This window comes from Camelus ferus, chromosome 3, assembly GCF_009834535.1.
Source record: "Camelus ferus isolate YT-003-E chromosome 3, BCGSAC_Cfer_1.0, whole genome shotgun sequence".
Classification (NCBI taxonomy): Eukaryota; Metazoa; Chordata; class Mammalia; order Artiodactyla; family Camelidae; genus Camelus; species Camelus ferus.
This window is the reverse complement of record NC_045698.1, coordinates 51,546,823-51,559,580: the sequence shown is the minus strand read 5'-3', so window position 1 is coordinate 51,559,580 and position 12,758 is coordinate 51,546,823. Positions and strand designations below refer to the sequence as shown.

At 42.4% G+C, this 12,758-nt stretch overlaps 1 protein-coding gene across 2 annotated transcripts in view; it reads left to right on the top strand.

The window, feature by feature from the left end:
- The first annotated feature begins 8,401 nt into the window (after positions 1 to 8,401).
- Positions 8,402 to 12,758, top strand: part of TBCA (tubulin folding cofactor A) — a 75,323-nt gene continuing 70,966 nt past the window's right edge. The window contains exon 1 of one of the 2 annotated variants that reach the window (XM_032474732.1): positions 8,402 to 8,565. In XM_032474732.1, coding sequence (XP_032330623.1) covers positions 8,513 to 8,565 — 53 coding nt within the window. In that variant the 5' untranslated portion in view covers positions 8,402 to 8,512. The remainder of the gene's footprint in view (positions 8,566 to 12,758) is intronic. The other variant, XM_032474737.1, reaches the window with a different exon arrangement.

Below are 12,758 nucleotides of genomic sequence, written 5' to 3'. Positions count from 1 at the left end.
TCACTGACAAAAGCATTGTATTCTTTTGATGCCTGTATAGAACTCTTGTTGTCTAAAACATGCACCCTCCCAACATCCATACTCTGACCTGTGACCATTTAAGTTGCATGTTTAATACATGCACACAACAAAAACACAGCACATTAGGGAAACCATCATTGGAGATATTTTTCGTTTCATAGGCATTTTTCTTCCAAAAATCCGATGGCTTTATCTTCCCCCTTCTCCCCAACAGAGACATACACATGGAATTCTAATGGACTCTGCATTAATTAGAAAATCCTTTAGGCTACAAGCAACAGAAATCTCATAAACAGTAGTTAAATACATAAGCATTTGTTCTTCTCACATAAGATGATTAGAGACAGTTGCTGGTTTTGATTTAGCAGCTCGGGAATGTCTGGACTGGTGTGTCTGAAATATCTGTCTTTCCCTCATGATTGAAAGATGGATGTTTTAACTCCAGTTATTCCATCTACCTTCATGGAATAAGTGGGAAAATAGCAATTCCCTGTATTTGTTCCTTTTATCAAGAAATCCAAAGCATTTCCAGCAACCACCTACATATTTCCGCTTATGTCTAACTGCCCAGAATTGTGTACCTTGTTACCTCTAGCTGCAAGGAAGCTTGAGAGAGTAGGCCCTACAATGGAAGAAGGTTAAGAAGAACGGTATAAGGAATGAGTGTTTGGTAAGCCAGTTAATAGTGTCTACTGTAGATGCCCCTAACAATTCATAAATAGAGCAGAGAACATAATATTGGGAAGGGTTTAAATAGTGATCAATTCATACAGTAAAAAATTTAATACTGACTTCACCATACACAAATACAAATTCTAGTGGAATGTGGATCTAAATGTGAAATGGGAAAAATAAATCTCCTATAAGAAGACATAGGATAATATCTTCATGATGTGTGTAGGCAAAGATTTTTTAAATAGGATACAAAAAGTGCTCATCATAAAGGGGAGAAAATGTAGTAACTGGACTCCTAAAACCTAAATCTAGAATTGAGAACTTCTGTTCATCCAACATACTGTAATTCAGAGAGTGAAAAGGCAAGCCAGAGTTATGTTGTTCACAGTTTCTGGTGTTATAAATAGTTCTCCTCCTAGCACATATCTTGAGCATTTGTACTTGAAACCTGGAGAAGAATTTGTGGATCACAGGGTACACATATATTCAGCATTAGTAGACTTGATCGAATCTTTGTTCTTGGGTTCCAGTGGAGACATACCTGGGGAGCTTCAGCCTGACCTTCCTCCATGGCTTACTAAGAAGAGTCATAAATTCAGTTATAGATGTAATATGACTAATGCCCTGGCTGACCCTTATGGCTTGGTGGAAACACGGTTTGAGAAAGAAAACACCAGGTAACATCAGCACACAGTTGGTGTTTTAGTTTCCTATTGCTGCTGTAACAAATCCCTGCAAACCTAGTGACTTTAAACAACACTCCTAATGAATGTGCTAAGTTTCAGACATGCTCTTCTCTGTATCTACGGTGAAGTCACAACCCTAGCTCCTTATGGAATTCAGGATCAATTTCCACTACCAGAATAGGAAGTTCTTTTTTTTTTTTGCCTGATGATCCACTCACATGAAGGGTCCCAAACAAGCAAATAGTAGGTTTAGCTTTAAGTTCAATGGAATTCTTCCTTTCTCCTATCATGGAAGCATTCTTTATGGGACTAGAACCTCTAATGTAACAGAGCCCAAGGTGGCATGGACTACTCTAAGAACAGATTCCACAGGTGGATTACTGGATGCGATGGTGAAAGATACCTATCCAATTTTCATCCCTTGGTTTCTTGGTTCTATTCCACGTAGTCTACCTATTGAGGGACAGATGTCAGCTATTAGTTCAGTGTGTATATCATATTCTGGAGAATGATGCTCCAATGCTACAGTGTACTGTCCCCAAATTACCATTTTAGCTGAGGCTTTAACAAACCATTCTATCATTCTATTAAGCTGGTTGCTTCTAGGTGATGAGGCATATGGTAAGACCAGTGGGTTCTGCAGTCTTATTGCTATATTTCCTTTGGTCTTAGGCAATGTTGAGTGTATTACCATGTCAATAAACAAATCCATATCGAGAATAGATGTCAATTCTGGTAAGGATAGATCACTGCCTGTGTCATTTTAGATCCTTCAAGAAGCAGATGCCAAGATAGGATTAGACACACAAGAATTTATTGGAGGAAACATCTATGAAGGATATGGTGAGAGAGAGCAGAAATAGCAGGGAGAACCTTCAGATTGCAAGGCAGGTCTGGTCTGACACCTGTGAAAAGAAGGAGGGAAGGAAAGATTGGGTAGAAAAAGTTGTAGACTACAGTGCAGTTCTTAGAAAATCTTGACAAGGTCAATAAAGAGTTCCCAAATAAAGAAATAGCTTTCCCATTAGAGAAGTCATCTGGCTCTAGTACCTCCACTAGCTCAGTAATTGTGTGGGATGGAATCATGGACTTGGTGTAAATATATGAATCCAAAGTTGTGGAAGCTTAAGGCTGATAGTCAGCTATGCTCCCCACAGAAGTTTGTCTCAAAGGTAGATCTGAGTGTGTACTCTCATGGTTGCTACACTTCACTTTCCAGGGTGGAAGGGGTCCTATGTAATCAAGCTGCCACCAGACAATCTTCTCTTGGAATGGTGCCATATCGAGGGCTCAGTGTTGGTCTTTACTGCTGGCAGGTTAGCCATTCAGCAATGGCAGTAGCTAGATCAGCCCTGATGAAAGGGTGCCTTTGTATTAGTTATTGGTGGATGCATAATGAATTGTCCCAGATGTTAGTGGTTTAAAACAATGGTGCAGTTTAGGAAGGTGCCTCTGGCTCGGGCTCTCTCAAGAGATTGCAGTCAAACTGCATTCTAGACTGAGGTCTCATCTGAAGGCTCAACTCAGAGGATCCTCTTCTGGGGTCACCCACATGGTTGTCACCAGGCCTCAGTCCCTTATCACATGGGCTCCTCCACAGGGCTAGGTCATGATGTGGCAACTGACTACTGACAGTGTGAATGACCCATGAGAAAGCAAGAAAGGGCACCCAAGATGGAAGCCATTTTAATAACCTAATATCAGAACTGACATCCCCTCATTTGTGCCATATTCTGTTTGTTAGAGTCAATACGTCCATACTTATGGGGAGGGGGTTACACAAGGGCAGCAATGCTGGGGGGCAGGAATCCTTGGTGGCCATCCCTGCGGCTGCTTATCAAAGCCTCCATCTCTGCTACTCTCCAGTGGCTGCTCTGTTCATGGACTAGCACTGAGGTGGCTGAGTGGACAAGTTGCTTGACATCCACAGGACAAGTCATTTTGTCTGCTTGGTTATCGAGTGTCTCCACAGCGATCAATGCTCCTTGGTAGGCATTAACACGAGACACAAAATCACAAGCTTTATGTGCTCTCCTCATTCCTGTATTTCTTTTTCAATAACTGCCAGTTTGGTTTCTTTCTGGCCTCTGACCAACCAGCTAAGCCGTTCATCACTGCCCAGGAATCCATACCTCAGGCTACTTCACCTTCCACACAAAGTGATAAAGTGTTCTGCTCGCAGCTTTGCAGCCTGGGGAGGATTAACCTTTCCCTGTGTCCTTTAGGGCAGTCCCTACTAGGCCTGTGTTGCTGCAGCCATCCATATACAGTTAACATCAACATATTGTACTGACCTGTTGGTGGATGAGGTCCAAATTTTTTCTTTCTCCATTAGAAAACTTTGGTCAAGAGAATCCTCGGGGAGGTCATAGGTTTGAGTTGATGGAGATGTGTTGGTGTAACCAACAGAGCTAGATGTCCTAGGAGATGGGGACACATTTATCTAATTTGCTTGTGCCTTCCAGACCTGCTCAGGCCCAATTCCAAATGTACCATTTTTGCACCATGGATAATTATTATGCCCACTCACAGTGAGTCTGCTAATACTCTTCTAATAATTGGTGGCATTGGTCCTATAGTTACTTGGTGTCACATCAATTCCAAGTCTCTACTAGGGTGCAGAGTGTTTCTGGAGTTGTCTTTCAAAGAGTAATTCTAGTGGGGAGGGTATAGCTCAGTGGCAGAGTGCATGCTTAGCATGTAGAAGGTTCTGGGTTCAATCCCTAGTACCTCCATTAGAAAAAAAAACCCTAATAATAAATAAATAATAACCCTAATTATCCCCCCACCCCCCCAAACTCAAACAAATAAAAAACAACTTTTAAAAAGTGAGTACTTCTCTACCTCAGTAGGCACGGTCTGTGTGCTGCCGTCCTCTCAGGGTTTACCAGAGGCTTCACATACATAGCAGTTTATCCAGCGGATGCATCAGCATCACTGGGTCGGCTGCTCACACAGCCTGAGGGGAGCTCGCACTGTGGCCTGGCCCTGATGCAGAGCCCCCTGCTCTGTGCCCCACTTGGTGTTCTGAATCACCTGATTAATGAGTAAGAACCGTACTCCCAAGTGCAGTATATTAAAAGTGATTCCAGAGGCCAGAGGGGAGGAACAGATAAGTGAAACAGGGGAAAAAGAAAAGTCAATGCCAAGTGTGGATTGCTGAGTTCACCATTGCCGCAGGTGACTGGGGTTTGACTTCCTGAGACCATCTGAAGAGCCTTATGAGATGTGTCTTAGAATTGCCTGGTGCCTGGAGAATGAAAGGGGAAGCATGGTCCACAGGCTTCTGTTCCCCTGCACTACTGGGTTGTGCACTTGTTCCCACGCCTGTCTACCTCTTTGGGGCCCACGGCCCAGGCCTGAAGGAAGGCACTGCCTGTACTCATGTGATGCTGTTCAAAGTCTGACTGTGACTAGGAGCCAGTGCAGTGGCTCCCAGAAGAGGGAAGGCCAAGAGAATCTGAAAAGACATCCTAGAGGGAGAGAAGGAAGGGAATCTTTTAGATCTTTTCAGAAGAGGTGCAGTTCCTAATGATGAATGAAGTACTTCAAGTCTTTCAAGCACCGAGAGGTAATTATTAGAGACATTTCACAAAAATATCCTTTTATCAACAGTACTTCTTTATTTAAGTAATCTCTCCAGGGCGTCTTCTCCAGTTGGCCACCTGGTTTTATTAAGGGGAATTACAACATCAGAGCAACTGCACTGTAAGTCTCCCTATAGCCCTGTAAGTCTCATCACATGCAGGTTGTCTCAGAGTGAAAACATGACCAGTCTCTTGCTTTCATCAAAATTAGACATCTATCTTGGTCCCATATTTGACTTTCATTTAACTCAGCAAATACTTACTGTGCATCAACTTGCCTCCAGGCATTAAGTTTGGTGCTGGGGAAACTACCATGAATGTAATGTGGTCTCTAATCTTGAGGAGCTCGGAGTCAATTGGGGGAAACTGGAATGAAGTGAGACTAAGTTCAAAGTCTTGTAGGTGTGTGCAGAAAACAACTTGTGTTTGTAAGGGAATCTGCAGCATTCTTTAATAAAATATTACCTCAGCCCTCCAAGATTAGCAATGGAGAATTGCTACCCAGGGAGGAGATGGCTAGACTTGGCGCTTGTTCAAGATTCACCCCTTCCCGGGGCTCTCTCAGATCTCTTCCACTCTCAATCTTGAATGTTGATAAATTATCCCGTATAGAGTCTCCTACAGATCGATTCCTGTAGTTCACCTGAGGCCCAGGCTGGAATATTTTAACAGAATTCAGTTGAGATTTAGGGATAACAGAACAAAAGGGTGGCAAACAGTGAGAAATGCAGTTTACATAGTTTCCATTTCAAATACCCTGGGGCATCTCCCTGCCTAGACCTTGCAGGCCCCCTACGGTTAGTACCCCCCCCCCCATACTAACAAGAAATAACCTTCTGTTGGTCTACCTTCTCAAAGTCCAGACCCAAAGGAGCAAGGCCCAGAGAAAGATGGTGTGTGTGGAGGGAGAGGGGATGCGGGGTAGCTGTGGGATGTTTCAGATTATTTTAGTAGCCCTCTTGCTGGAATGAGAAGGCTCTGTGACATTGTTAAATGGAAAAAAAAAAAGTTTTAAAGCAGCATTTATTCATTCAAGAAATATTTATTGAGTACCTACTGTGTGTCAGGCATATGCTGGGATACAGTGGTGAATAAGTCCAACATGGGTCCTTTTTATATGGAGTTAATAGTCCATATAGGAATTCATTGGGATCTCATTAATGATTATATGTATATTTCTATATTCATATAAATGTGTATCCTACTGTATTCTTAGTTTCCTATTTAGGACCTCTTTCCCAGATGACTTATTTATTTAATGAATGCTTTGTTTGGGGCTTAATAAGTACCAGCCCTGTCCTAGGCACTTTATAAATGTTAATTCATTTAAGCTTTGTAACAGCCTTATGAGGTAGGTATTATTATCACCCACAATTTACAGATGAAGAAACTGAGGCATAGAGAGGTTAGTAACTTGTCCAGGTTTTCACAGTTAGTAAGAAGTAGAGCTAGGATGTGATCCTATGCAGTCTGGCCCCAGAGTTCACGCTGTAAATTCCCGACTCTGGGAACAGTTACACCTGATGCCCTATCCTTAGGGATGGGGCCAAAACCCATAGCTTCAAGCATACAATATAGACACACGGACACAGATACACAAACACTGTCCTTGAGGGCCTGGGCATGGCCCTGGGTACATACAGCATCAGCAGAGGTCTTTTGACTGGTACACACACTTGTTTATTACTGGTTCACAGATACAAAAATCATCAAACCAAAGAGATAAAAAGCAAATGGGTGGAGGCAGAGTTGGGGGTTTGGAGAAATAGATGTTTACATCAGAAAACCTAGGCTGAGAGAAATCCTGCAAATCAGTGCAAAACTAAGCTCTGAGGTTCTGGAAATCAAGGCAAAAAGGAAAGTATGAAGAGTTATAGGGCTTTGTTCCTTGACAGTAGCAATAGCCCTAGCTGCACAATCTTTTGGTGTGTGGGTCTGACTGCTGTTGTTTCTTTCCCTTAAGGGGTTTCCCAGTAACTGTATGTTAATGATCTACTGAATTTCTGATTGTAGCATTTGCTTTGGTGAGTCTGCTGGTTTTCCTGTTTTGTTTTATTTTTACTACCGCCCCCAACCCCCCGTATTTCATAGCTCTGCTATGTCACTTGAAATTGTATTTTAGTGTGCCAACCAGTCAGATGACAGTATTTACTGAATTTAACACCTGCTGTGTACAGAACACAGATGGAAGTTAGGAGAGGAAGATTTAGAGAAGACAAGATTCTTACCTCTAAAGATGTTTATAATCCAACAAGGAGAGTGAGCACGCCCTCGTGAAGGACTCAAACAATAGTTTTTAGAAGAAATATACCAAAAATAAAAATTAATACTGGGTGATTCCAACGTATCCAGAGAGCATTAAATAAGCAGGGGTCAGTCATGGTAGACTTTCTCCAGGAAGTGGGTTTTGATTTTGGATTTATGCTATTTTAACTGGCAGGATCTTGAACTGTCCGGAGCTAGCCACAAAAGCCAGCATGAGTTAATTAAGTGTAGGGAAGGGTAAAGACAGTCAGGTAAGTGTTTTTGAAGAATGACACCAAGAAATAAGAAAACAAAGAGGCTCTGCCCTGTGTTTCTTGGGGACACCATCAGGAAGAGGCTGCTAGAGCTTACCGGAGGTGCACCTCACTTTAGGCAATAGACACGGTTTTTGAAAATGTAAAACAATAGTCAAAAGCTGTTGAGTATCTACTGTGTGTTAGGCATTGCGCTTTAACCTTTATATCTGCACTGTGAAGCGGCCATTATTATTCCATTTTGCATGCAAGGCAACAGGCTCAGCAGCAAGGTTAAGGAGCCTATGTGAGCCCAGTGTCGTTTAGCTATTGAGGGGTAAAACCCCGAATGTCAGTTGGTTTGCTTGATCACGAAGCCCAATCTTTTGTGTGCCACATACTTTTGTAAGTTGAATACTTAAGATACATAAGAGGTGATGATTATTTGATTAAGTCCTGTAGTCATTTCTTTTGTGACGTGCATTTATCTAGTTTTTGCGGAGGTCTGAGGTAGAGGGTAAGGATTTTCTTAACTGCGCACATGATAGTTTATTTTTTTAAACCTACATCATTTTGCCCCATTTGAAGCTAGATAATGACACCGAAAATATCTTATAGACAATTTTTACATCATTCCATCCATTTAGCAGATAATCTTGAAAAGCAAAGTCATGGCCAGTCTATCCAGGCAGAACACTGAAGTTTCCACAAACACCCAGGCTGTGGAGACCGGGAAAAGTGTAACTTGTGTCCACACGAAAAGGAGGGCTGTTCAAGAACTAAAAGGAGGGTTGTCTGAGCGAGAGCAGGGCAGGTTCCGCGAGAAAAGTGGGTGGAATGGGGCACAGCAGGCGAGGAGTGACCCGCCCCCAGCCCCCCTGGTTCCCCGCCCCGCGGGTGTGGCTGCGGCGCCTGGGCCGCGTCGGAGTGTGCGCATGCGCGCTGGGCCGCGGCGGCTACGCGGACGAGACCGCCTCTTTCGCGCCGTCTCCCTTCACGGTTACCCCGGCTCTCTGCCCCTCCTTCCCGCGGCGCTCGAGGGACCATGGCCGATCCTCGCGTGAGGCAGATCAAGATCAAAACCGGCGTGGTGAAGCGGTAAGAAGCCGGAGACGGCGCAGCTGCCGCCGCCTCCTCTCCCGCGCCCCATGGCGGCCCGAGAAGCCGGGCGGAGCGCAGGCCCGAGGCGGGCCCCGGACTCCAGGCCTCACCTGGGGCGCCGCGGCCGGTGGGGACGGGCAGGGACGGAGGGGGCGCGCGGGGGCCCGAGTCCGTGGGCCGAAGCACGCCTGTCTCCCCTTTCCCACAAAAGCCGGGCGGTGGAGGGCGAGAGTCGCGGCGGCCCCACCCCTCCTGCGACCGCGGTGGGGAAGGCGGAGGGGCGGCGGCCCGGCCCCGCGAGGCTGGGCCGAGCTCGGGTCCTACCTACGGGTGCGCGCCCCGGGTCTCCCTGCCGAACCCGACTGGAGGAGGGCGCGTTCGGTCCATTACCGGCCCTCAGGTGGACGCGCAGGCCCGTGGTGAAGTTTAGGAGGGTCGCCGCGAGCCCCTTCCTCATCCAAAGCGAGACCTTGCGAGCGCCCCGTCATCTGACGTGGCCGGCGGGACTCGCAGCCTTAAGAACCGGGGCGTGAACTTCTAGCACACTCGACAAACTTCTGTGGCCTAACTCTCCCCAGGCAATTCCCCGAGGCTCGCCCCAGAGCCTGTGGGATGCTGTTTAACTATCTGTCCTGGGTACGCCAGTCCTGTAATTGGCCGTCATTCTGACCGCTGATAGACACTGAAGTGCTTATTAGAACTTTATTGTTCAGACACCAAAAGATCAAACTTTTGGGTCAAGCATTTCAAGAGAAAAGGTGAACAGCCTTCTGAAGAAGCAGGTTATTGCAGTGGAAATGTCTAATCCTAGCTGTCTGGCTAATTCCTCTTTGCCCACCTTTTCTCCCTTTACCGGTATTTTCACCAGGCGAATGACAAGGCAAAAGGGAAAACAAATTCACTCTTTAGGATGTTGTCTCCCAGACTTCGCAAATCATTGCACTGTGCTTTCCTAGAAGCTGTCTTTATTGTTAAAGCAATAAGGACATAGGATAGGTAGTAGTTAAATGTACAGCCTTTTCTGAAATGAGACTGCTTGAGTTCAGATCTTGATTCTGCCATTTATGTACTGTTGAATTTATTACATTGCACCGTGCCTCAGTTTCCTCGTTTGTAAAATAGAGTACGTACCTCATGCAGTTGTTGCAAAAAAAAAGCCTGCTATGCTGTTTAACAGTATGTGGCAAATACTAGTAAATGTTAACTAATAATATGGTTTGTATTGCCGTTTTACAAATGCGAAGCTGAGGTTTAATTAAGTCAAAGTAGAAAAAGTAGACTTGTTCAGGATCACTGTGCTAATTAGTGGCAGAGCAAGGAAAAGAACTAAGGTTTCTGATGTACAACCTTTTGTTTTAAGTTACAGTGCCCCCCAAGAGTATTTTTAAAATGTGTGATAATAGGGGGGGAGTTGAGATGTATAATTGAAAATGTAAATAATTTGCACTATCACTCACCCCAGAGTTCTGTTGTTCACTTTTGCTAGACTTACTTTTGGTTATGCATTTTAGTAAATCTGTTTAAGAAGTACAGGGGCATATAATGAAGACAAAAAGTCATGAGAAATGATTTCTAATGGTAGTTCCCCATGACATACGACCTTGTCATTTCTCATTCTAATGATCTATACTAGTTTATAAATTACTCAGTTCAAGTAATTGTATACTTACAGTGCATGGCCTAGAGAAGACACACTTTTTAAAAATTGAGATATAGTTAATTTACTGTATTAGTTTCAGGTATATAATGATTCAAAATTTTTATAAATTATTATCCACTTAAAGTTATTGTAAAGTTTTGGCTATATTCCATGTGCTGTACAATATATCCTTGTAGTTTACTTATTTTATACATAGTAGTTTGAAATTCTTAATCCCCTACCCCTTTTCCCTCTCCCCACTGGTTTAACTACTAGCTTGCTCATCTGAGTCAGTTTCTGTTATATTATATTCATTCATGTGTTTTATTTTTAGATTCCACATTAGTGATAACATATAGTATTTGTCTGTCTCTATCTGACTTATTCACTAAGCATAATACCTTCCAGGTCTATTCATGTTTTTGCAAATGGCAGAATTCCATTCTTTTTATGGCTGAGTAGTACTCCATTGTACATATATACCACATCTTTATCCATTCATCAGTTGATGGACACTTAGGTTGCTTCCATATCTTTGCTATTGTAAATAATGCTGCTGTGAGCATTGGGGTGCATTTATCTTTTCAAATTAGTGTGTTCGTTTTCTAAAGATAAATACCCAGGACTGAAATTCCTAGATCATATGGTAGTTCTATTTTTGTTTTTTTGAGGAACTGTATGCCGTTTTCCATAGTGGCTGCACCAGTTTACATTCCTACCAACAGTGTACAGTTGTTACCTTTTCTCAGCATCCTTGCCAACATCTGTTATTTGTGGGAAGACACATTCATTTAGATAAGTAATTTAAGTTTTTAAACTTTCAAGATTTCCCAAGTACTTATGGAAAATGCTTGGAAATAAAGTTTTGTTTTCATTTTATTTCACTAGTAGAGCATTTTCAAACTTTAATTCTTCATACCTAAGTAAATTTATCATTTTTGTGAAATCCGTTCATAATTTACTGTATCTCAAATTGCTTATAAATTAATGGAAATGTCTACTGTACATTTTTTTCATGGCTTTTCTGTTGACGTTTTGGTGTAGAGCTTTCCCATATGTACTGAAATGAGATGTACTTTTTAAAAAAAAAAAAACCTAAAATTTCTATTTTAGCTGCTTATTACTCATATTTGGCCTTGGTAGATACTCTCTAAATATGTAAATATTGTTCCCTGCTCTCTTTTCTGTTACTTTTCTCCTGAAAATTATTTTACTGTGACTCTTTTCATCTTCTACCTTAGCATCCTATTTTTTTAAATCCTGTATTTTGCTTCAGCAAAGGAAAAAAATAAATGAGGCAGATATGGCAACATAATAATTGTTGGGAATGAATGATCATGGGGCTTTATTATATTCTTCTGTATATATGTTTTAAATTTTTCATAATAAGAAGATATGCATTTTTTTCTCCTCTCTCCAAATTTAGTTTCAAAATCTCCTTGATTAGTTTCATGATTCAGACATGTTCTTGGTTTTGTGATCAGGATCCTGTTCATTGGTTTCTTAAAGCAGTGGTCTAAAATTCAATTTCTATTCTCAGCATTTTTTTTTTCTAGTCAAGATGTTCATTTCCCATAGCCTCATTTCTCTTCAGAAATTACAAATTTTATTCAGAAAAAGAGATTTAAAGTCATTCATGTTCCCAGTTCCTTCAGTTTTTTTCTCCAGGAATTAAGAGCCACTAGGTATTAGTCCTAGAGTTCAGTTTGGCTAGACCATACTGAGGAGGGCGGATTCTTAGAGTATAGTGTCTAATCAAATCTGCTAAAATACTTCAGATGATCCAAAAGTTCCCTGTAATGGGTTTTAGGAAGAAATCTATACAGGTGGATGGAATGTTACTGGAGTATGGAAACTGGCCATTAATAGATGGTATTTGGCAACAGAGAAATCAAACAATGAGTGGAAGATACACATTTCAGCATGTTGGCAGAATGGTGATTTTAGATCCTAAGGGAAGAAGCAGAAGCCTCAGAGCACCCTGGTCCTAGAGGAACTTTGTTACTTCACATAGTAACAAAGGCAAAGTATCTGATACTTGGAAATAGATTTCAAGAGAGGTTAGATCCCTAGAAACAGGGAAGAGTCCAGTTAGAAAGAATGGCTTGTTAAGGTGAGAGTTAGCAAAGAGGCTGACTTGATACTGAGCTTCTGACTCCTAGGACTTGTAAATATCTCCTTCCCAGCAACAGAATTGTTGTTGCAGGGCTAATTCTGGCTGTGAAACTAGATATACGTGTGTACTAGGGGCTGGGTAATTATATTGCATTTCTTCAGGCAGCAGCCTGTGTTCACGTATGACTCATTGTTAGTGGGTATTCCTTGGTAGGTTTGGGTCTGGCGGGCTCTTTTTAAAGATTTGAATCCGTGTTCTAAGTAGATTGTTGGACCTACTGATAAGCGACTGGGTCACAGCTAATCTGGCAACCCTAGCTAGGAGTTACCAAATATGACTCCAAATTTCCTCTTTTCCAGTGCATAACTGTAAATCCTTTTTTTTTTTAAATGTCTCAGTGGCATCAGTTACCTGGGTTTATCTGTGACTGAAGGG